The 25,050-nt window shown below is 53.4% G+C and overlaps 1 protein-coding gene across 1 annotated transcript in view; it reads left to right on the forward strand.

Annotated features, from left to right (window-relative positions):
• CHCHD6 (coiled-coil-helix-coiled-coil-helix domain containing 6) overlaps nucleotides 1-25,050 on the forward strand; it is a 129,853-nt gene that overhangs the window by 77,285 nt on the left and 27,518 nt on the right. Inside the window, exon 5 of the mRNA XM_068557249.1 lies at nucleotides 6,842-6,925. Coding sequence (XP_068413350.1) covers nucleotides 6,842-6,925 — 84 coding nt within the window. The remainder of the gene's footprint in view (nucleotides 1-6,841; nucleotides 6,926-25,050) is intronic.

Below are 25,050 nucleotides of genomic sequence, written 5' to 3' on the forward strand. Positions count from 1 at the left end.
AGTTTCCTGACCTTTCCCTTCCCAGGCCAGAGCCCTCCTAGAAACCTTGGGGATGGTAGCACCTTCCAGGAGGGTTTGCTTGGAGACCCATGCGTGCTGGGACTCTGTCCCTCTGGGAGGGGGGCCATGACTTTAGCATCTCAGCTCTGCGTGACCTCACTGTGTGGCTCTGGGTGACTGCATCACTCTGTGCCTCGGTTTTCTTGCCTTTTAAGTGGGTTTAATGGTTCCTTCCTTATCGGACGGTTGGGTGAGTTGAAGGAGCACTTGAATCATTGTTTATAAACTGTTGATACGTGGTCACTGCTGCTCTTACTGACTCGGCCCTGTCCTTCAGGAGTCGTCTCTGATCCCTGTTTCTGTTACAATCGAGGTGGTACCTTCCGCCCAGCACCTGGGTGCTGCTGAGAGAAAGCGAGGGTGCAGGGCGCGGGGCCGACAGATCAGACGCAGTGGACGCGAAGGGGCACGGCGGACGCACAGGGACGTGGCGGCCTCGCGTTTTCCTGGTCATGTTCTCTTCTTACTCTGCTGCCTTGGAACCCGCCTGCCCTGTGAGCCCTCCCTGTTTAGTTGTTCTATCAGTATCTTGAGAGATGTTAAAGTCTTTGACTATGATTGTGGATCTATTTATATTCTTCTTTAATCTGTCAAATTTGTTTTATGTATTTGGGATTTTTGTTATCAGGTGCATACACGTTTACAATTGTTATCTCTTCTTGACTAATTCTCTTTTATGATTGTGAACTGCCCTTCTTTATATCTGGTAATATTTTTTTGTCCTGAATTCTCCTTTATCTGATATTAGTATAGCTATACCAGCTTTCTTATACAGCAAGTTCACTGCATACAAATGAGTTCTGTTCCGAGAGCGCATTCGTAAGTCCAGTTTGTTCATAAGTCCAACAAAGTTAGCCTTAGTTAGTTAGGTACCCAACTAACACAATCGGCTATATAATAATGTACTGTAGTAGGTTTATAATACTTTTCACAGAAATAATACATAAAAAAACACAAAAAGTAAAGAAAACATTTTTAATCTTACAGTACCTTGAAAAGTACAGCGGTGCAGTACAACAGGTGGCACACAGGGGCCGGCATCAAGTGAACAGGCAAGAAAAGTTACTGACTGGAGGAGGGAGAGGAGGTGGAAGATGGTAGAGATGAAGGATTGCTGGCAATAGGAGACAGAGGGCAAGCTGCAATTTCACTCACGCCTGACGTTGATGGAACGCACGTTCGCATCTTTGAAAGTTCGCAACTTGAAGGTTCACGTGTAGGGGACTTACTGTACTTGGTGTGCACGATACACCTTTTCCCATTTTTTAAAACCTGTTTGTATTATTTTTTATCAATAACATATAGCTGGGGTTTTGCCTTTGCATTGGTGTGTATGGTAAGCAGAATAATGGCCCCCCAGAGACGTCCGCCTCCCAATCCCCAGGACCTGTGAATGTACTCTCTTGCATGGTAAACAGGGCTCTTCAGATGTCACTAAGTTAAGAATATATGGTGGGGAGACTATCCTGTATTATCCAAGGATGCCCGGTGTGATCTCAAGTGTCAGGGAGATTAGGAGAAAGGGAAATCATGGAACGATCAGGGAAAGAGGGAGACAGGAGAGTCAGAGAAGGAGGCGTGATGACAGTAGCAGAGGTCAGGGCGACGTGGGGCCATGAGCCAAGAAATGCAGGCGACCCGCGCACCGCGATGAAGAGTGGCCCCCACTCGCTGCAACTGGAGAAAGCCCTCACACAGAAACGAGGACCCAACACAGCCAAAAGTAAATTTTTTTAAAAAAGCATATATATTAAAAAAAAAAAGAAATGCAGGCGACCCCTAGACGCTGGGAAGGGCGAGGAAACGGGTTCTTCTCCAGAGCTTTCAGAAGAACACAGCCCTGCTGACGTGGTACCACGCTTGTAGCCAAATAAGACCCATTCGAGACTTCTGACCTCTAGAACTGTAAGAGAATAAATTTGTAGTATTTTAAGCCACTAAGTTTTTGGTAAGTTCTTACAACAGCAAGAGGGAACTAATACAGGGGTAAGTCTGTTTATATTTAATATCATTATTGGTATGAGCGCATTTAAATTGACCATTTGTTATTTCATTTGTTTGTTCTTTGTTCCTCTGTTGAGGGAGAGGGTGGAGATGAATCAGTACATTTTAGAATTCCGTTTTATCTCCTCTACTGACTTTTTATTTGTGCTTTCTTTGGTTGCATTTTTAGTAGTTATTCTAGAAATTACTTTTAAAAAAATCTATGCTCAAGAAGTATTCTGTTACTTCAGGAATTATTTAAGAACTTCACAAAAGCACCCTGCTTGGGATTTTTCTGAGCTTCGCAGATCTATTTGTGGTCTTTAATTAATTTTGGAATATTCTTGGCCTTTATCTCTTCCCTTTTTTTGCCCCATCTTTCTCTTTTCCTACTAGGACTTCAATTAAAGTTATGCTCTGTCGTTTAATATTGTCCTGTAGATCTCGGGGGCCCTGTTTCATTCTGTTTTTCATGCGTCGTCCGCTTGGGTTTCAATTTAAATAATTTCTAATCATTTGTTTCCAAGTTCATTGATTCTTTCCTCTGCTCTGTCCAGTTTGCTAATGAGCCCACGATTTCTTGTGTTTTCGTTTGGTTCTGTCCTAGTTTGGGTGGTGTCAGTGAAGGTGGAGGAGGGGCCCCTGAAGACCCTCTCTTCCATAAAAGCAATGAAAATGGACAGAGCCTATTTTTTCAGAACTGAAAGTTAACCAAAGACTTGTGGCCATCCAGGAGCATTTGTTCAGGAAAAATGGGTGAATCTCAGTAAGGAGAGTGAGGTTTGTGGCATTTCAAATTGTCCTATTCCCATCCTCCTCTTCCCAACCTGAGACTAGCGGCTGGCGTCTCCTCAGGAGTAATGGGAACTGGAGGGTTCCTGTCTTCCTGTAGGAAGTCTCCATGACTTCCCATGCGGTGCCCACCCTTTCCTGCTAGAGTCTCCGCCGTGTTAACCCTGGTGACTTTGAAGTCCCTCTGGGCTAACTCCGGGCCATTGTTGCGTCTGGCTCTATTGAGTATTTCCTCTCTATGGTACATCTTTATTTTCTTGTGTGTGTGTGTGTGTGTGTGTGTGTGTGTGTGTGTGTGTGTTTAAATGTTTGGTTGAATGCTGAACCTTTTGGGTAAACAAGACAGAACAGTGGGCAGTGCAGTATATATTTGTGCCAGTGGAGGGTTTTCCTTTGTTATGTGAGACCCTTAGTGTGGGGACTGGGTCCCTTGTAAGTGGCATACAGTTGGATTTCCTTTTTCTTTCTTTTACCCAAAGTGGTGATCTTTTTCCGTTAAGGCTGAGGTTATTTGGTTCGTGGTCTATATTCATTGTCTGTTGCTAAATAACAAGTTACGCATTTAGTGGTTTAAAGCAGTAACCATGTATGACCTCACAGTGTCCGCAGACACCTCATGGTGGACACCTCGTGGGTCCTTGGGGCTGGGACTGGGCTTGGCTGGGCCTCTGCCTCTGGCCTCTCATGGCGGCAGTCCCATCCCAAGGCCCTTAAGGCCATTGGGCTGAGGCCCCTCAGCTCCGTGCCACGGGGGCATCTCCGGAGGGCAGCCCACAACACCAGGGAAGCTGGCTCCATGGGTGTGGACAAGCAGGCTGGTGCCAGACAGAAAGCACGACCTTTGCCCCTGGAACTGCCCCCTCTCGCTCCAGTCATAGCTGCTCATCAGGATTTGGGTTTCACTCCAGGGCCCAAGCTGGGGGACGTGGGATCCCGGGGGACCATCTCAAAAGCTGTGATCCCTGATTACTTATACTGATTCCTGCAACCTTGCCTGGTCTTTCCTGTTCCGTCCTCTCCTCCCCTCATTCTCCTCCAGCCCCCGCCTCACCTGCTCGGACCTCCCCCTCCTCCCCCTCCTCCACCTGCCCTCCCTGTGCATCCGTGTCCCCCGAGCAGCCACAGGGCAGTTGGACTCGGGCCCGTGCTCTGCCCTCGAGTTTTCTGGCTCCTCTGTTGCTATGCGTCCTTGTCCCCGTTGCAGGGCAAAAATCTCTCTACTGTGTCCCCATTTCCTAATTTCCCCCTAACTGCCCTCAGCTTGGGGCTTGTCTCATTCATTTGATTCCTTGTTCCTTGAAGAAATTTACCTTTTTAATATTTACCTGCTGGGGGGCTTGCCTGTTTCAGGTTCATTTCTTCTTTTTTAATCAGCAGTTCATTTATCTTTTTGAGCACCTTAAACTTACATGTTTAAAATCCTTTATCAGTTGGAAATTTGAACACTGGCTGAATATTTGATGATGTTAAGGAATTCATTTTTTTGGTATGCAGTGCTACTGGTTCTGATTAGGAAAATAAAAGTCTTTATCTTTTAGAGAAATATATTGAAGTACATGCGGATGAAATGACCTGCTGTAAGGAATCTGGGGGGAGGGAGGGGTGGGCGCTGTAGGTGAAACAGGATTCCCGTTAATCATTTTTTTTAATATTTCCTTTTTTTTAAAGTTAATTAATTAATTTTATTTTTGGCTACGTTGGGTCTTAGTTGCAGTCTTGCAGGATCTTTGTTGTGGCATGTGAGATCTTTCACTGCGGTGTGTGGGCTTCTCTCCCTAGTTGTGGTGCACAGGCTCAGTAGTTGCAGCATGCAGGCTTAGTTGCCCTGCAGCATGTGGGATCTTAGTTCCCCAACCAGGGATCGAACCCGTGTCCCCTGCATTAGAAGGCGGATTCTTAACTGTTGGACCACCAGGGAAGTCCCTAGTTTATCATTTTGAAGCTTAGTGATGGCTATCTGGGTTTTTAAAAATATTATTATAAATTTTTATTTATTTCATATTATTTAATATATATTTTAATATTATAATATCTGGGTTTATTTAGTATTATTTTAGTACAGTAATACAATTTTGCATAATAAAAAGTTTTTAAAAACCATGTCATAACGTCCCATCACGTGAATTTTGTCTGGAGTGAATTCGCATCAGCTGCTGGTTTGATGGGCAGCCTTTCTAAGCTTACGCTTCCTCACCGTATTTGGGGTTTGGTTTGCAGGCTTGTTTTGAGTGCAAGTTTTGGTTTTGGTCTTGTTGGCTTTGTTTCTCTCCTATTTCCTTGTCTCCCTGCCGAGCATTTTCGTGGCAGCCTACAGCTGCCCCAAGTGCCAGCCAGCTGTGGCCTGGGGTTCACGGGGCTGGAGCTGTGGCCTCTGGGCTGAACCCAGCTTCCGGCGAATTGAGAACCACGGCCCGACATTGGGTCCTCAGGATTTTCAGGTTGGCTTCTTATTCTGGGGGAGCCCTGGGCTCCGGGGGCGAAGCTGGCCCCACGGCCACCTCTGCCCAAGGCTGTGGCTTTGGCCTCACCTGCCTCTGTGCCCGTCTGTTCTGTTGGACGTTTGCATCTTGTTAGCAAATTCGGCCGTGTCTCCGTGGTTTTATCTGCCTTGTGTTTGGAGCAGGGCAGGTGCATCGAGCGTGCTCATCTGACAGGTCCCTTCACTTCCCCCTTCAAAGACTGTGACCCGAGAGCGGGCACGCATAATGGTGACATGTTACCTTTGTGTTGGAGACGGTGTGCTTTATTCAGTGTTTTTCCCCAGAAGGCCGACTGGGAAATGTCTTAGGGAGAACGACGGTCGCTACCCTGCAAGCTGTCCCTCTGTGGTTCCCCAGCCCGTGTCCATCTGCAGTTGTCCTGTTTTTCTGTCTCTTCTGCTGGGATCTAAGCTCCATGAGGACCGGAGCTCCCCCTCATCCCCAGTGCCCCAGCCCCCTTACAGGCGTGTGTGTCACGTGGCAACACCCGCTAACATTTGGCTCTGACCTGAGGGCCACCTGCCTGCCGTGCGCCAGGCAAGGGCCGGACGGTGGCCGTTCTGCAGAGTGGGCACCTCCGTCCGCCAAACCTGCGTCACCGGCACAGCCTCTGGTCCAGGCGCCAACACCGGGCGTTTGCGCTGCATGCACTTTCTACAGCCCCTGCGCCAGGCCAGCCCTCGTTTTTCTCAGGCAGAGGCAGGCCAGGGGCCCTGACTCAGGGAGGTCCCAAGGGCTCCGGGGACATGGGCCTCCCCGTGAGGAGGACGTGAATTCCTGCTTCGTCTGATGTAGCATCGTTGTGCGTGGGCCTAATGTGACCCTGGCCTTGCCGTTGGGGTTTCCTTTGACCCCTGCACAGCCCGTGGGGGGAGTCATTCCGGGTTTCTGTGTCACACATGCGTGAGCTGGCGCTTGGGGTCAGGGACTTGTTGAAGGACCCCCGGCTGGTTGAGGGTGGGGAGGGGGCTGGCCCGGGTAGCCTGCTGTGACCTTGTGAGGGTCCTCGGCCGTGTGCACCAGTGTTCTGTTTGCTCCCGTCAGGAGGCTGAGGGGCAGCTGTCCCCCGAGGCCTAGGATTCTGGGTTCCAAGGCTGCTCACCTTTCAGCTCCCTGGCCCTTGGAGACAGGTGGTTTGCTCAGCAGAAGGAGGACATCAGGGCGTCCCTGCCGCTCAGAGCTCAGGGAGTGAGTCGGCGGCACATGTGCTCTGGGGACGGCGCAGTGCTTCCGGCCTGCGTGCCTTGAGGCTGCACAGCTTCCGTCCAGGCCCTTCTCTGCCCAGGCTCGACCCCAGCTCCGCTCGTGGCTTTGAGCTTCAGGGCCGTCACCTAAGCCGCTCTGTTTCTGCGTTGTGATGGGGCCCTAGTCACCCTGCCTGCCTTTGGAGACCGTGGGGCGCGTGTGCACACGCTTGCCCTGGTCAGTGCTGCAGGGTCCCCTCTTAACGGCAGTAGCGACGTGGCACTGCGTGGGCTTCCGTTCGTAGGTCGCAGACGGCTAACTGGACTCTGCTCTCCCCGCAGGCCGGGGAGCTGGAGAGCCGAGAGGCAGAGCTGAGACGCTGCGACGCCTTATACAAGGAGCAGCTCGGGCGCCTGGAGAGGCAGGTGAGCGGTCCGGCGGGAGGGCGGCTGGGCCCCGAGCTCCGGGCGGGCTCAGGAAACTGACCCCGCAGTTCTGCGCTGGAAAGAGGTAGTGACAGTGTGACCGTCGCGGTACAAATACACGAGCACAAATACACGAGCACCGTTACTGATTTTCTCCTGGGGGTCAGGGATCAGAGGGCCCATCTCTACTTTTCTGAAGATGAGCCTTTGAAAGGAACAAGTTTCAGAGGCACATCACCTGCCCTTTTTCAAATCTGCAACAACGAAAATTCATTTGGTAACTTTGTAACTTGCTTCCTGTTTGGGCGGCTTAGTATGTTGATCATGAAGGAGTTTTCAAAGAGACGCTGAAACCTGTGGCAGGCGATGGTTGGCAGGTTAACCCATGGCTCTCCCTATGCCTGAGACCGTGGCCAAGCCACCGCACGCCTGCTGTCCCCGCGGGTCCTGGAGTCCCTTGTCTCGGTTTGGAGCTTTGAGGTTGGCGGTGTCTTGCAGGCTTGATGGCAGGCACGGGCACTGGAGCCTGTCCGTGGGGACAGAAGGGGGTCACCCGTTGGAGTCTGGGGGACGCCAGGCGTGTGAGGTGTGCAGCACGGAAGGTGACTCTCCTCTGGTTGTCCTTACAGCCCGTGCTCTGCTTCTTTCTCACCGTCCTCCCGCTCGTCCTAGGTCAGCTCCAGACTCCTCACATAGGCAGATGGGCCCCTTCTTTTAAGTGAGGTTTGCCTGCGTGGTTGAGAGCAGTTACTAAAAGCTTCCAGAAGAGGTGTGCAGATGCTTAAACACTAGCATTTTGCAAAACAGGAGCCGGGTCTCTGGAGGGAGGTGGGGTGGAGGTGGAGAGGGGCTGGGCAGGCCTAGTGGGCCTTCTCGGGGGACAGTTGTGTTCCTGTAATGGCTGGGACCACGGAGAATCTTCTCCAGTTGCTGTTGCTGTTGTATTTTTATATAAATTCTGCCTCAGTTGTTGAATGCTCAGACTTTGACATTTTCAGCTTCTGCACCTTCCAATCGTCAAGCTCCTTTTTTTTTTTTTGGTTTCCTTTTACGCTTGGAACTTGATGGTGGAAAGCTGTTTGGGGCAGACTTGGAACAGTGGCTGGATCATCCTTGACCCCTCAGCAGCTGGGAGCCAATCGGGGTGGGGAAGGTCGGGGCGGGAGGCGCAGAGGCCCGTTGCCCGGAGGACGCCGTCTGGACCCGGCCGTGTGATCGGCGTCGACGGGCAGGAGAGCCCGCGGAGTCCAGACCAGTGTTCAGGGGAGGGGACTTCGTGACCCTTCTGTGCCCGTGACGGTTATTCCTGAGTGAGGGGAGCATGTTTTGTTGGGCGCCTGTGCCTCGTGATCTTTCTGAAGAGTTGTTCCTGGTGCCCAGGCCGCCAGGCTGGAGCGAGGAGGGCTTCCCTTTTCCCGCAGAGAGAGGTGCACTGCTGCGTTCACAGCAGCCTCGCCAGGGTCTCGGCCCAGGAAGCACAGCTGGCATGATGTCCGTTCAGGCGGGAGGCAGAGGGCAGCATGCACTGACGGTGGGGGGCTGGGCACCAGGCCCGCCGTCCGCTCCGTGTTCTCTCCCCTGCAGACTGCAGGCCGCGCTCCAGCAGCAGCGGGTGTGTCTGAGGCAGTCTCATCTCCAGGGATGGCCTCTTCTCCAGGCCTCGCTGGGCCCAGGGCCAGGCGGGTGGGGCGGGCGGCTCCGGGGTCCAGCAGAGCTCAGCCCTGGTTCCGCCTCAGCAGCACAGCAGCCTGGGACTTGGAGCAAGTTGTCTAAATTCCGGAGCCTCAGTTTCCTCGTCTTTGAAACGGGAATTTCAAACTCGCGCTGCCAGCTGTCTGGGGGACGCGTGGCTGTGTGCGTAAAGCAGCCCCCGGAGTGCCTGGAGGACCCACCCGTTCATCCCGCGTTAGTTTGGCTCTGTTCAGTGCTGGGCAGTGGTGGTTCCTGCCACACGGAGCCCACAGTCCAGGGTGGGAGGGGAGGGGATGCTGAGGGCTAGGGCCCCAGACGAGGGACGCCTGAGACCTTCCTGTGACCAGTGGGCCTGCCAGCTCCGTCAGTATGGTCTTACTTTTCTAAACTCAGCAGCTGCAAGTGGAGAGGGCACTTTTGGGGTCTAGTTTCAAAGAGTGAGGCAGGGAGAAAGGGAGGACCTTGGAAACGTGTGTTCTTCCTGGATTTCGGGCTCTTTCCCCAAGAGGTGCACCCACTCCCCGCCATCCCAGCCTCTGCCTGTGAGCAGTTAGTGCTTCTCCTGGTTTCCGTTTTTTTTCTGCTTGGGCTTGCTTTTCCTAAGGAGCGGCTGTGCCTTGATCCTGCCAGGCCTGCAGCCTTCTCAGTGCGGCACGAAGCAGCCCTGCCTGGAGTCCCTGAGCCTCTCCAGGAAAACAGGAGCTGCTTAAGGTTCCGAGGAAGGGGAGTAGGTTCAGGGAAGTCCGCTTCACAAGAGAAGGTGGCTGCTGGTCAGGGGTGCAGGAAGAGGGCCCAGCCTCACGCTTCGGGGAAATGAGTTACAGCCCAAGGCGACCCTGTCACACACTCAGTGGAGCGGCCGCCGTGGGAAGGATGGGCACCAAGGATGGAGGTTCAGCCTGTGCTCCCAGGGGGCCGCCTGGCCAGGCCCCCTTGGGAAGCTGTCACCCAGGGTCCCTGGAGCTGAGCAGAGCTATGCCCTGAGGCCCGGCCTTTCTTAGCAAGAATGGGCTGCTTATACCTGGGCTAGCCGCCTCCGATAAGGTGAGACAGGAGGACCCTTGATCCAATCTGATTCTTTTCACATGTAGGAAAGCGGCCCCAAGGCAGCTCAGTGGTTTGAGAGTCAACTGGTACAGCGGTGAGTGCTGTGCTCTTAGACCTAGAGGGACCTGGGCCGTGTCCCTGACACCTAAGACAGAAGTGGGGAAGTGGGTCAGCCTGACTTGTGTCCCATCTGTGGCCACCCTGGTTGCCGGCACTTCTGTTTCTAAGGACTCAGACGATAGAATCCTGTCGGGGGTGTGACTGGTCACCAAACTTAGGTTTCCCAAAACCCACCTTTTCTCCCTTTGCTAACGTGGACATGGTCCTGTCTGGTATCTTCCCATTTTCTCTGAATTCTTAGTTGCCAGAGCAACAAGAGTCTCCGTCAGGGAGTTCAGAGCTTGCGTGACTCGCCTGGGTGGGGACGAGAATTCATCTAGCATGCTGACGCTGTCTGCAGCCGACCCCAGGTATCCGTGTTGGATTCACTCTGTTCCGTCTCCTGGGCGGAGGCTGGGGGTTCCGGGGCTCTTTCTCTCCGCCCCCTGCTGACCGCACCCCTTCTCACCAGCGTGGGCCTGTCCTGGTCCCCGTCTCTCCTAATCAGATTCTGAAGCCCTGTCTTTGTGCTCGGCATTTCCCAGCAGCTCAGCCTGCCGGGGCCTCAGCCCTCCTGGCCCTACTCCCCGGCCTGGCCATCCGTCCCATGGCCCCTGTGCCCTGTCGGGAGCACAGGGCAGAGGTCACCTTTGTGCCCTTCCCGGAGATCACCTGCACAGGTGCACTGGGCTGAGGCCGGCTCTCCATCCCGGGTCTCATATCAAGATCGGTTGTGATTGTATTTCTCGGAAGAGTGTTTTTAAAGACCTTACCGCTTAAGCTGTCCTCCTGCCGTGGAGGTGTCTGGTGTCCTCGCCGCCTCGCCGGCCGCTGCAGTCGGTCCCCAGCTGCCGGCACTGCTCTCACCCTGGCTTTCCAGTGCCCACGCACAGCTGCTACCTCTGCCCGGGGGGCAGGCACCTCCCAAGGCTTTGTTTGCCTCCTACAGGCCCCGTGTGTGGACGTGGCCCTTCCTGCTGGGTCTCAGGGACCACGTGCAGCTTGCACGCGGCCCCACGGCCTCCTCAGTGGTGGACGTGGGATGTACGTCTGGGGCTGGCTGACTTCAGAATCCTAGTCCGGCCGCCCTGTCCACACTGGGATTTATCTTTTTAATGGGCAGGCAGATATGCTCCAGAAAGGAAATAGCCACGTGGCCCTGCCTATTCTGCATCCAGACTGCGTCCTCCTAGACAGTCTGATGCCACGTCCTGCACTTGGAGGTGACTGTCCGAGGAGCTGTCCCCTCAAGGCAGCCCGTGGCGCTAAGTGCCCAGGTTGGTGTTACGCCTGCTGTAGTAGAAGGTCTGCCTGCACCTCGTCCTGCCCTCAGGGTCAGTGACGGGGGTCACAGTGCAGTCGAGCTGGGAGGAGCCTCAGGAAGGAGAGTGGTCGCTGAGTCAGGAGGAAGCGGCCGCAGAGCCGCGTGGCAGGGACGGTGCAGTGGCCGAGCGCATAGCATGGCCAGGCACACGAGGCGGTGGTGGGTGTGGGGGCCATGCGAGGCCACCGCAGCGGCTCTGTATGCAGGGCTCACGTCTCCACATGGACCGTCTTCCTGGGAACTCGCCCCCCAGCTGGGAAAGCCAAGGTCTGCTGGGCTCTTTCCTCTCCCTGTCTGTGTGTTTCCTACACTCCATCCATCCCCACACTTCCCGATGGTTAAAACTGTCCCCTCCTCTGCATCCGCATCTCCGTCATCTGTCACCCACACGAGGGCATCGTCCCTGATGGTCTCCTGGCCTTAGTGGCCGTCCCTCTGTCCCGTCCAGATTTCTCGTTGCCTTGTCTGCACTGTGCTTCCTCACCCGGCCCTGGACGTCACCTGGTCGGGCCCTGCACGCCCTTCAGACTCCACCCCACCATCTGCTGGCCCAGCTCAGTGTCCCCAGCCCCTGATGGGGGTCAGCCTCTTGCCCCAGCTTGAGCTCCAGGTCGGGACGTGATTCTTACACGTACAGCGGCAAACCTGCAAATCCAGAGCAGAGAAAGAGGGGAGGGAAGGGTGCTCTGTGGACACACGCCCAGCACAGGTTCTGGGGCCGCGGCCTGTGTGCCTACCCACCCGAGGCCAGCCCGCGGGTCCCTGCAGAGCGAAGGCCTTCCCACCTCCGTCAGCGGCAACTCGGGCCCGTCGCCAGACACGGCGGACGTGGGGCTGGGCAGGCGCAGCTCCCACTGCAGGGCAGCCAGGCCGGGGCCGTCCCGGACACTCGGAACCCGGGGATCACGTGGGAAAGGCGCGGAATGTAAAGATTCTGGGGCTCTTGGTGGCCTCTTGCCTGGTGCCTTCTTAAATACACCAGAGTCAGTCTGGGGGGGACTTGGCGCTCTTAGGATCTCACAGTACCAGCCTCTAAACTCAAGCAGAGGGAGGTTAGGTTATTTACCCGAGTTAAACGGCTCAAGAAAGGACTTCATGTCTTGCTTGAAATGCTTTGGGACGTAAAGATTCCGGCCCATCACTGTCTCCGCGAGGGCTGTCCGTGTGGACCCCGTGGAGCCGGGTTCCTGCCATCCTCCCAGGAGGAACACAGGCCGTCCCATCTCTTGTTCAGAGGGTCACACTTGGCAAGTGTTGTGGACGTGCTCATGGCCTCTGTCGAGAATGCCAGGCGTCACTAAAACAAACAGACGACGTTGCGGCACCTGGTTGTTGGTTACCAGCTGGCAGCTTTGCCTAGAACAGCGGTACCTGTGGACACCTGCCCCGGGCGTCCCTGTGGCACCTGCTCCCACGGCCCACTTCCCTGTGGATGCCCAGGAACACGTGTTGTCCGGCGGAGAAGCCGATCGGAAGGCGCTGCCAGTGGTCCCGAGTGGAGCCCCTTCCCATCAGGTTGCCTGTAACCCCTGGACCCAGGAGCGGCGTTGCTGGCCTTGTGGGTGGGGTGCTTGGGAGGGGCCCGGGGAGCTCTAGCGATACGAAGCGGCAGGAGGTGCTTGGGGGAGAGCTGGTGTGAAGCGCGAGCTCGGTGAGGAGCGGCTGAGCTGAGCTGCCCGGACTGCGGGGCTCCGCGAGGCAGCGGGGCCCCTGCCAGCTGACGTGCGGCTGTGAACGTCCCGTTTCGTCGCGGTGTTGCTGACAGCACCTCTCTCCCCCGAACACGTGACCTTGAGCACACAGGCGGCTCTGTCCAGGCTGCTCCTGATTCTCTCCTGGACTGCCCTTCCCCAGGGCGCCCCAGGGGCTTCCTGGGGAACAGGATTCGCTTTGCAGAAATCGCCTCACTGCAGACTCCCATCAAGGCCGCGCCTTGTTTCTTTGAGATCGCCTCTCAGATGTGTTAATGATGGAAGAAAGAATGAGAACGATGAGGAAAGTCTGGAAAAAACTGTGGATCAGTAAAATTTAAAGAGGGAAAGCAGACAAACGACTCAACAGATGGAGGAATTGAGCAGAAAAGAGGGAGTGGGTTTAAATGGAATCAGAGAGGCATCTGAAGGGGTTTTGAAAGGGAAACACAGAGATTACGAAGATTTTAAGTCGCTGGGCTCTGAATGATTAACAGCTGACTGAGGTTCTGAGGCCAAAATCATGCCTCTGCTGAAATGAGAAAAAAAGATAGAAGTGTACGAATCTCCTTAGTTTTCAAAATGAACCTCAAGAAGGATAAACCAGAAACTAATGAGATTTTTTACCTACAAGCGGGAGTGGGAATGGGCTGGGAAGACAGGGAGGGTGTGGGACATCTCTGAGTGTGTTTTTTATAAATAGTTTGACTTTTGAACCATGTTAATGTTTTTCTTATTTAAAAATTAAATCGACAGAGATGGTGTTAAAAATTAATACAAGCAGAAATAAATGAACCCAGCCATCTATCAGACAGATACCACCCACAGAGAGGGACTTCCAGAGAGAAGATGTCTGGGCTCCCCTCTCCCTGCTCTCCCCACCAAGTACAGATGGGAACCCTGGAATAAGTTGAGAGGCACCACAGGACTCTGAAAGGAAGGAAGACGAAGAGCTGGTGAGGGACCCTGGGCTGGAGGAACAGCGCGGTGGCCCAGGTGCTCACAACCCCCTCCCAGTGACAGAAGGCAACCAGGGCCAGTGTCTTCGGCCCCAACCTAGTGGCAGACGGCTTCGCAGGTCGGCTCACATTCCTCCAGATTGAGATGGAGCCCCCCAGCCATACTGGGGGTCTGGTGAGAGCCCCTGGCATGCACCCCCAACAAGTGTTCTTCATCCCTGGGGCCAGAGACTCCCTTCTTCCCCTGAGACCCCAAATGGCTCGACAGCACACCAGGGGGACCCTGCCACAGCAGGGCTGGGGGCAGCCAGGGAGCACTGGCCTGGGAAGAGCACTTTGTCCTGTGGACCAGAGGGTCCTTGCTCCCACCCAGATCATTGGTGAGCTGCTGGCCGGCAGGGGATGTCCCGCCCACAAGTGGCTGGGGCAGTGCTCCTTGTGCCCTGTAGGCAAAAGATGACTGACAGTGGCAGGGGGACCCCTCCCCAACAAGTGGCTGGCGGGGGAGCACAGCCTGGGGAAGCACTTCCTGCTCCGCAGGCAACCCCTCAGGGTCAGCAGGAGCCCCAGTGCCTTGGAGGAACCAAGTGGACACAATAGTGCAGTAAAGGCTCTGAATCCAGATGCTGAGCAAATCCCAAAGATAAACCCAAAGAAAGCCACACCTAGACTCACAATCATGAAACTTCTGAAAGCTAAAGACAAAACTTGAAAGCAGTCAGAGAAAGCCAATGTTACGTATGCAGTGAGGCCGATTTGATCGATGGTGGAATCTCATGTAAAATCATGGAGGCCAGAGGAAGTGGCGTATTTCCTGAGTCCTGAAAGAAAAACTCTGTTAACCATGAATTCTACACCCAGCAAAACTATCCTTTAGGAATGAAGAGGAAATGAAGACGTTCTCAGATTACAGAGAGCTAAGAGAATTTGTGGCTGCCCAGTGTACCCGTAAGGAATGGCAAAGTAAGTTCTTCAAACAGAAGGAAATGATAAAAGAAATAATTTGGGAATATGAACAAGAAAGAAATAACAAAGGAGAAATAAAAAATGCAGATAAATACAACATTATCCTTCTTCACATGAATTTTTAAAATCATATTTGACTGTTGAAACAAAAAATATAACATCGTATGATGTGAGACAAATGCATGTACAAAAAATGCTCAAAGTAGACTTTAAAAAGTGGAGAGGCTGGAGGAACCTCAGTGGAAGTGAGGCTTGCAGACTTGACCCTGAGCGGTAGAGCGTCGGCAGCAGCAGGTTGTATATTACATGTGTGCATTGTAATGCTCAGTGCAGCCACTGAGAAAATTAGGTGAAGCAGTGACTCAGACACACTATTAATAAATCAACATGGAATCTGGTGAAATGTTTAACTGACAGGAAGACAAGAAAAGAGAAATGGAGGAGGAACAGAGGGAACAAACAGGAAACATGTGATAAGATGGAAGACTTAAGCTCTAACTGTCAGTAATCACCTTAAAGGTAAATGGTCTAAATATGCTAGTGAAAAGGCCGAGATTGCCAGAGAAGATCACACAAACACACACACACACAACTCTGCTGTCTATGAGAAACTCAATTCAAATACGGTGACATAGATGGAAAGTAAAAGGGTGAAAAAAAGATATGCCAGAGCTTCCCTGGTGGCGCAGTGGTTGAGAATCTGCCTGCCAATGCAGGGGACACGGGTTCGAGCCCTGGTCTGGGAAGATCCCACATGCCGTGGAGCAACTAGGCCTGTGAGCCACAACTACTGAGCCTGCGCGTCTGGAGCCTGTGCTCTGAAACAGGAGAGGCCGCGATGGTGGGGGGGCCCGCACACCACGATGAAGAGTGGCCCCCGCTTGCCACAGCTAGAGAAAGCCCTCGCACAGGAAGGAAGACCCAACACAGCCATAAATAAATAAATAAATAGATAAATAAATAAAATTTTTAAAAAAAAGTAGATTTAAAAAAAAATATGTCATGTAAACATTGATCCAGAAAAACATAGGAGTGGTCATTAATATCAGATAAAGAACTTCAGAGCAAAGAAAATTACTAGACACAAAGAAGGGTGTTATATGATGATAAAAGGATCAGTCTACCAGGAAGGCATAGTAATCCTAAATGTGTGTGCACCGAAGAAGAGAGTCTTAAAACATGTGAAGCAAAAACTGAGTGGGCAGAAAGACACACACAGACCTAAAATAATAGTTTGGGGACCTCAATATCCCCTTTTCTCAGCAACTGATAGAAGTGCTAGACAGAAGATTGTCAAGGATGTAAAGGGTCTAAATGACACAACCAACTAGCAGGATCTGACATATAAAGGATACTCCAACAATAGCAAAATGCATGTATTTTTTAAGCACCTGCGGGACCAGGATAGTCTATATCCTGGGCCCTAAAACTAACCTTAACAAATTTGAAAGAATAGAAACCACATATCAAAATATATGGGATATAGCTTAAGCAGGGTTGAATGGGAAATTTATACCAGTGAATCCCTAAATTAGAAAAGAGGAAAAGTTTCAAATTAAAAGGTCAAGAAATTAGAAAAAGAACAGCAAAATAAACCCAAAGCAAGCAGAAGGAAGGAAATAATAAAAGATAAGAACAGAAAATATAATCATAATAGGAAAACACTAAAGAAAATTTATGAAACAAAAATGCTGGTTCTTGGAACAATTTGATAAAATTGATAAACCTCCAGCAAGACTGACAAAGGTATAGAGAAGACACAGGTCACCCCCATCAGCAGTGAAGCAGGTTGTATCCCCACAGATTCCATGGCCACTGGGAGGGAATGAAGTAACACCACTTTATGCTCATAAATTCCACAACGTAGAAGAAATGGACCAATTCTTCGAAAACCGCAAACTGCTAAAACTCAGCCAAGATGAAATTGATAAACAGAATAGTCCTGTAACCACTGAAGAAATGGACTTCATGACTTTAAGACTCCAGGAGAAGAAATCTCGAGGCCCAGATGGTATCTCTGGAGATTTCTACCAAACAGTTAAAGAAATTAAAACCAATTCTACGCAATCTCTTCTAGAAAAGAGAAGCTCAGGGGAAACTTCCCAACTCATTTTATGAGGCCAGTATCATTCAATACTTTGTCAGACAAGCAGTGTTACCAAACCAAAGACAAGAGAAAACTACAATGTCTCTCATGAAGTTAGACACAAAAATCCTCAACAAAATATTTGCAAACCAAATTCAGCAATGTATGAAAAGAATTATATACTATGTGTGTATACACCATGTTATGCAAAGTGGGGTTTATTCTGGGTGTGCAAGACTGGGTCAGTGTCTGAAAATCAATGAAATCTGTTATATCAACATGCTGAGGGAAAAAACATATGATCATACTAATTGATACAGAGAAGTATTTGACAAAAATCTACTCCCATTCATGACAAAAACTCTTGGAAAATCGGGAATAGAAGGGAACTACCTTAACTTGTTAAAGAGTATGTACCAAAACCACCAGCTGTCACCAGAGACATGGATGAGATTCTGAACGCCCCCCGCCCCACCACGGCAACAAGGTGCCTGTCAACACGTCCACTAAAAGCAGGGTTAGAGTTACGCCACCAGTGAGACACTAGCCTCTGCAGTAAGAGAAGAAAGAGAAATTAAAGGCTGTGGGTTAGAAAGGAAGAAATAAAACTGTCCCTGTTTGCATAGGATATGATCATCTGCATAGATGACCTAAGGAATCCAAGAAAAAAGAAGAGGAAACCCTAGGACTCATAAAGGCTTTTAGCAAGGTCACCATACACAAGACCCACGCACGAAAATCAACTGCATTACAGATTGCTATGTACTAACATCTGGTACTGAGATTAAAAGCAAGATCCATAAAAGGAAAAAATGTTACAATGGACCTCATCAAAATTAAAAACTTTCGTTCTGTGGAAGGCCCTGTGAGGAAGATGAAAAGAGGAGCTACAGAAGGGGAAAAAAATATCTACAAACCACACACCAAGCAAAGGACTAGTGTCTAGAATATAGAAAATACTCTCACAATGCACCAGCAAAAAATAAATAAATAAAAACCAACAATCCAATTAGAAAAATCCACCAAGGGGATATACAGATGGCAAATAAGCACATGAGAAGACATTCACCATCATTAGCTATTGGATATGCAAATTAGACGTGCAGTTAGACATCGCAGTGTACCTATTGGGGTGGTTAACATCTTATCTTGTGAAAAAGTGAGGAGTGTTCAGAACATGGTGAGGGCATGTGAGTCTATACGGGACCCAGGAGATGGCCTGAAAGAGGTCCCACGAGCCGAGTTCGGACACCTTGTCTGTGCAACACAATAGTGACGACAGAAATGGATTATAACACGTTGGATTTTAAAAAGAGAATCTAAGTCCAAACTGACATAAAAACATACAGGAACAAAAGGAGGAAAGGAGAGGAAAACTGTCTTTACGATGGAACAACAACTAATAAATGTGGAGAGAATGATAGACAGTCACCCATTTGCCACTGTTGTAATAATAATCAATTCAGGCAAAAACCATGACTGTTGGGAAGTAGGGTAATTATGCTTTTACAGCATCACTCTTCAGGTCACGTGCTTGTTGTCGAGGGAAAGGGTGTGGTCGCAGGTCTACGGTCCTACATAGCAAATCCCCTCGAAGCTCAGAGGCATCAAGCAGCCGTTGGTTAGGGTCACGGGCTCTGAGAGTCGGGGGCTCAGACAGGACACAGGAACAGCTTGGCTCTGTTTCCTCAAGTCAGAGGCCTTGCTGGGGGCCATATGGTGGCTGGGGGCTGGAACCATCTAGAACCTTCTCCCCCCCACCCCTGGCAGTGGATGTGGCCGTGCTGGGGCTTCACTGGACTGTTGGCCGAATCATTTACGTGTCCCTTCCGGGTGGGCTGTTCCAGGCTTCCTCCCAGAGAGCGAGGCACCAGTGTGCCAGGTGTTCACGATCCCACCTCCAAAGCCACGTGATGTCACTTTGAAGCAGCCACAAAGTTCCACCAGGGTCGGGGGAGGAGTGTCCCGTGACCTCATACACCGACGTGTCGATGGGGGACATGGCTGCAGCCCCTCGGGAAAGTAGAGCAGCCTAGCGGCCACTCCCTAACTCCTCATCTTAACAGTGGGACACACTGAGGGACGGCTGCCTCACCTCTGCCGTTTCTCCGCCAGGAATTTTAACCTGAATCTAATCATGACAAAACAAGTGTTCGAACTGAGGGACATTCTCTGAAACAACTGTCCTGACTTCTTGAAACATATCAGTGTCCTGAAAGGCCAAGAGAGGGTGGGAGCAGGTTAGACTGAAAGGCAGGCAGGGACATGTCAGCCAGGCATGACCTGTGACCCTCGACTGCGTCCCGGATTGGGGGGGCTTCCTGGGGCAGCTGGGAACAGTCAGATACAGGTGATATATTAGAAAATTATCCTATTGATGTGAAGGGTCCCGACTGTGGTAGTTGTTTAGGGTTTACTCAGAATATCAGAATTAATTTGCTCTTGGGAGATGCAGCTGAAGTGTTTGGGGGCAAAGGGTCATGATGAGTGAAATATCGATAACTCAAGTGGCTTCAGCCAGAAGGAGCGTGCGAGTGGGTGGAAGGGCAGAGCCCCAGTGAGCGGTGAGTCCAGGCGATGCGCACCTGGTGCCTGTCACGCTCTTCTCTGAGGTGCGAGATTTGAACGCAGGGCTGGAATGAGCCTGCGCCACACTCTCCGCCTGAGCAGCAGAAATAAGGTTTCCAGGAGGATGGAAGGAAACACAAGGATGTTAAAGGAAGAAGGGGCAGAAAAGGCAGCTGCAGGGCTGCTCTTTGCAGGAGGGTCGAGGTTCCTCCAGGTGCAAAACTTTACCCTTTCAGCAGCGCGGCCTGAGCGGGATCAGCGGGCGGGGAGGAGAGGCCGCATGGCATCTTCCAGAAGGGCGGCCCTGGCGGAAGCAGAGGCCATCAGGCTGGACCGAAGGGCCCTGGGCATGGCCCCGGAGGCCGGGCATCAGTGCTGAGTCGGAGAAGGAGGGCAGTGGGGCCTGCCCTGGGCTCCATCCCCCCCTGCTCCCCCAACGGTGCCTGCGGGTGGCGGGAAGGGACGTGACCTGGCTCGGCCACCGCAGCCCGAGGCTTGGGGTTGGTGGGGGGACAAGAGCTGCCCCTGCCGCCTGCCAGCCGCTGGCCTGGGGCCGTTCTACCCTCTGCGCCCGGAACTCGTGCCGGGAGCTGCCGGCCCCCAGGGCTGTGGCCGGCGGACTCCGCTCCCTGGGAGAACAGAGCGCCTGGGGGTCCAGGTCCTGGAGCCCCCCATCAGCTGCCGCCGCCTTGGGGTCCTGCAGCCTCGGGGTCCCGCCGCCGTGAACACTGACCCCCCCCTTGCTCCCGATCCGTGGTTCCAGAAGCTAGTAGTTTAATTTCCTCAACAGATCACTTGTTGGTAACAATAGTGGTCACGACAGCTCCCGTTCCTTCAGCACCGACTGCTGCCCCCGAGGGTGACACGTCAGGAATTGTCTCCCCCGGTGGTTGTGAGAGGCTGTCACTCCCCCCCACGCAGCAGCAAATGTCCCCAGTAACCGTGCTGGCCTCTGTCCCTCCTCGCGTAGACGGCCCCCTGACCCCCGAGGGCGGCTGCCACGTGTTGCTCAGGCCAGAGGGCGATCTTTTTAAACGCACCTTACTTATTTCTGGTGTATTTATTCGTTTATTCTTGGTCTTCTCCCACTCCTCTGAGCACAGCCCAGCACCCCCCGACTCCAAGCCTGTTTCATTTAGGAGCTCGTGCTTATGAGCTGTCTCTACAGCCCATAAGCTGTTGGGCTCTATTTGCGGGTATGAGAATGGGACCTTTTAAAAAATACCCTTTTGCAGCCCCCAAACTTTAGTCTTCCGTGAGAACCTGTGCGGATTTCTTCGGTGCTGTGACATTTCCTGTTTGCATTTGCACAGCCCGGAGAGCAAACACATACCGGTGGTTCAGGTGTGTGTTCGTGCATGTCTCAGCTCATCAAGGTATTCGTTCTGTAGAAGGACCAAAACCCTCATTTGCATCTGTTCGTCTCTTTGTGTCAAGCGCCTGGACTAATCCTTCCGTGGAGGAGGCTCCGGGCAGACGTGCCTGGTGGGTCCGGCTCCCAGCCTCAGGCTCTGTCTGCAGAACAGACAGCGTGAAGTGTGTAACAGCACCTGGGGACTGGCGGGCAGTAGGTGCTCCTCACAGGCGAATCCCCTCTCCTGGAGGTGAAGTCAAGAAGAAAAGAAATCTTTTCCCAGAGTCTCTTAGAACCTTTAGTAAACACTTAGCAGGAACCTTTACGGTACTTGAATTGAGTTAATTAGTCATTTTTGCAATAAAGGAGAGAATTATTTTTAACTTAGGTAATTTATACCTCATACACATTGAGCTATATTATCCCCGCAAAGCCTGCTGTCTACCAACATTTTGAAACTGTTCTAAAATTAGAAGTTGGAATCAGAGGAGGTGACAACCATGAAGAAAACTCACCTGTGTTTAGGAGAAGCAAGAGGAGGTCTGGTGTTTCCGCAGAACTGACAACGGGGTTGAACGTGTTTCCAATTACTTTGGAAGCCAAGGGGGCCCGTGAGACGGGGGCGCGGAGGTCGCCAGACTTCCCCTTTTCCTTTTCCTTTTTTTCAGCCCTCTTTCCTCCTTTGATTTTCTTTTAAAACTTCTCAGACCACAAAATATCAAGCAGCTAGGAAACTTAATACAAAGGACCACATTTTAGTGTCCCACTGTAGTTTCCGATGTTGAAATAAAAGTCAGGTTTCTCAGAGGATGGAGTTCTTTGTGGAGCGGGAGCCACTAGTCAGTGACAAGGCAGGCTTAACCTCAGGGTTTCCGGGACCGGGAGCAGCGTTTCCCACCTTGGGTGCCAGGGAACCCCCGGGATCTTCCTTAAACACCGATGCTGGGGCCCCACCCCAGACCACCCAGCAGCCTACGGGCTGGGCTCAGGCGGCCTTGCGGCTCCAGGGTTGAGGGCCACAGCGAGCTGCCCACGGGTGCAAGGCCTCGGGGACGGGTGAGGACAGTGGGAGCCACGGAGGGCGGGGCGCCGCCAAGGGCGCTGGGATTTTAGGAAACGGCTGTGGTGCCCATGGGGGCCCTGCTTCTGGGCACCTGCGCCCCCCAGGTGTCCCAGGCACTCAGGTCCCCCGGGAGCTTGTGCTTGGTGGCGCCAGTGAGGCCTGGAGCGGTCCGCCCGACCTTCCCCGGATGGGCTGGGCCGCGTGGGCCGCACGCCCGACTGGCCAGAGGGCGGGGAGGCTTTCGGGGGTGGGCGGGGGCGGGGGACGAGGCTCTGGGAAGCAGGGCGTCCAGCCTGTAGCTTCTGCCGGCAGCGCCCTCTGGTCCCAGGGCCGAGTCTCAGTGCTGAGGACCTGTGCGTGCCGAGCCTGCCTCCCCGGGGCGCCTGGTCAACACCCCTGTGGCCTGAGTCACTGCCCGCGGGGGCCGATCCTGAGACCTTGACTCTGGGGCCCTTTGCTCGGGGTCGGGTCACCAGTAAGTCACAAAAGTGGGCTAAAATTCATGTCCCTTCATTTTTAAAATTCCTTTTTGTTTTCTATTGTGCTCTGCATTTTGTTTTCACACTCTTTAGATATTCATGTAGCCAAACATGTTTCTGGAAGTGTAAAAACCAGCTAACCGGCGCACAGGCCTGGCGGGCTGCCTGGCGGGCTGCCTGGCTTCCTTGTGAGGGCAGTGCTGCCCGCCTGGCGGCCGTGTTCTGGCCCCTTCCCCTGCACTCTCCGCAGCCACCCCCCTCCCCGGGCCGCCCCCCCCCCCCAGGAGCTGACCCCGGTCCTGACCGCCCCGTCTCCGAGGGCGCAGTCAGTGGTCCCTCCAGAATGGAAATCAGACCGCATTGTCCCCTGAGCAGCCGCCGGCTTCCTGCCAACCCTGAAGCGGGCCCTGTGTGAGGTGGCCAGGCCCCGGCCCAGCCGTCAGCTGACCGACTTCCAGCCACACGCCTCCTGCTTTCCCAAGAGCGCGCCGTGGTGGTCCCAGCCTAAGCCTCCCCTGAATCTCGTTTCCCTCTCCATGTCCTTCAGGTCTCCACCCACGCTGTCCCGCAGAGCGGCCTTCCTGGCTGTGTCTTACCCCTACCCCGCCGTGTCTTTTTGGCACTGGTTCCAGGGTAGAATTTTTGTTTTTCAGGAGCCAGGCTGCTAGCTCTGCGAAGGCCAGGGCTGCACCTCTCTCGTTTACTGCTGTGAACAGTAGGCACTCATAAATGAGGGGAAGAAACAGACGAGCCCTGGCCTGCTGGTCACTGGCTCCTCGGAGCCCCAAAGATGGCCCATCGCTGCCCAGGGACCCGGGGCCCGGCGGGGGTGGGCGAAGGCAGAGGCACCCTGGCCCTGGGGAAACCCTCCTGTTTGTGCCTGGCTGCAGCCTCCGTTGTCTCTGAGGTCGAGAAGCGGACATCTGCCCACAGCAGGAACTCAGGCTCGGAAACAGGCCTGGTGGGGGCAGCGGTCCTGGAATTTCACGAATTACAAGCTGTGGGGAAGGTTCATCTGAGGTTGGAGCCTAAGCTCGTTGTGGGGTCTCCTGGGCAGAGGGGCGGACGCGGCAGGTGGGTTGGATCAGCCAGGCCTGGAGTGTGACCGGGTGCAGAGGTACCTGGGTGAGAGCTGAGGGTTGCGGGGTGTGATGGGAGGGGCTGGAAGCAGGGCCCAGGGAGGGAGCGGAAGTGAGGGCAGGGGAGTGTGGGAGGAGTGGAGGGTAAAGGCGTGGTCAGTGGGGTGAGAGGGCAGGTGTGCCACGTGGGGCTTTCCGGGGGGGCGGGGTGGAGCGGGGGGTCACAGGTGGGACCATCCTCAGGATCAGAGGGGGTTCTCAGGTGGGACTGTCCTGGGGATGCTTGAGGATCCTAGGTAGGACCGTCAGGTTGCAGTTGGGATCCTAGGTGAGGCTCTCCTGCAGGGTGGGAGGCCCTGGGTGTGGCCCTGAGGATGGTGGCTGTGGATGAGTTTGGATGGTGTGCCTGAGGATGAGGAGATTGTGGAGGGAAGGGACCCCGGGGTTGAAAGGATCTCAGATGGACATCCATGAGGGCAGGCAATGGGGGCAAGATTAGCCCTTACCCATCCTGGGTAAGTGCCGGAGCAAGTCTGGAAAGGGGTGCCTTCTCCACTATCAGCAGAGTAGAGCATAACCGGCCAGCTTCACTTGGTCATTTTTAGCAATAGTAGTGGCTGAAAGGGCAGCAGCGCAAGGGGGTTGGGGGAAGGAGCAGAGAGGAGGGAGGAGCGGGGTCGAGGTGGGGTCTGGTGACTGGGGAAGGAGCCGGCACCAACGGCGGGGAGGGGCAAAGACGCTGAACTGGCTTCACAAATAGCCAGTTGTTCAGTCCCTCAACAAAACAGAATTTCTGTCCCTTCACCTACTGTGTCACTGACTGCACGCCCAACAGTTTTAAAAGTTTTATGTTGACTATTTGGACTTTTTACAAAACACTTTTGTCTTTTCTTTTCTTATTATTTTCAAGTCAGAGATTCTCCAAATGCCCTTGCGTTCCTGTGGGCTTGGAGAACCTTTGGTAATTAGGCTGGTGAGTTTCCCGTATCCCTGATGACTGGCTGGACGTGTTGAAGCACTGCAGAGTCTGGGGTCTCCCCTCCTCACTCTGCTCCCTGCAGAGTCTGGCGCTTCCTTGAGCCCCGGCTCCGGCCCCGACAGCTGCACTGACTTTGCCGGAAGTCTCCCGGCTCTGGGCCTTCAGGTTCCTCTAGGCATAACCACGCGTCTGCTCTGAGTCCAGTCTGCGTGGCCCTCGGTATGTTGGATCCCTTGCTGGAGGCGTGCACGTATGCAAGGCTGATGGATCGGCTCTGGGGCCTGCCTCTTTCCCTCGAGGTTCTGGCCCCTGGGCGGGATCGTCTGCCTCTGACCATCTGTCTGCACCGGCAGAGGAATAGACATTCCTACCGGAAGCGTAGCTCTGGGTGTGAAGGGCCAGTCTGTTGACCGGTCCCAGCCACAGCGCCTGGCATGGGGGTCCACTTGAACCCCGTGGGCCCTGTGTCCCCGGTTGATGGTTCAGAGCAGAACCAGTGACTGTCTCTCTTACACTCACCCGAAGTGTTGCTGAAGCGCTCTCACTTGGGGGAGGGGTCCCAGCTCCTGGTCCTCACGTGGCCCCTGCGGCCTCTCTGGGCCCGGCGCTGCCGGTGGGGCTGCGTCCGCGGAGCGGCAGCTCAGAGACTTCCATTGACCAGGCAGACGCTGCGTGCTCGTCACGCTCTTGATCTGCCCGGGCGGAGCTGCCCCTGCTCCCCTTTTTCAGCCGCTCCTGG

This window comes from Eschrichtius robustus, chromosome 12 (genome assembly GCF_028021215.1).
Source record: "Eschrichtius robustus isolate mEscRob2 chromosome 12, mEscRob2.pri, whole genome shotgun sequence".
NCBI lineage: Eukaryota > Metazoa > Chordata > Mammalia > Artiodactyla > Eschrichtiidae > Eschrichtius > Eschrichtius robustus.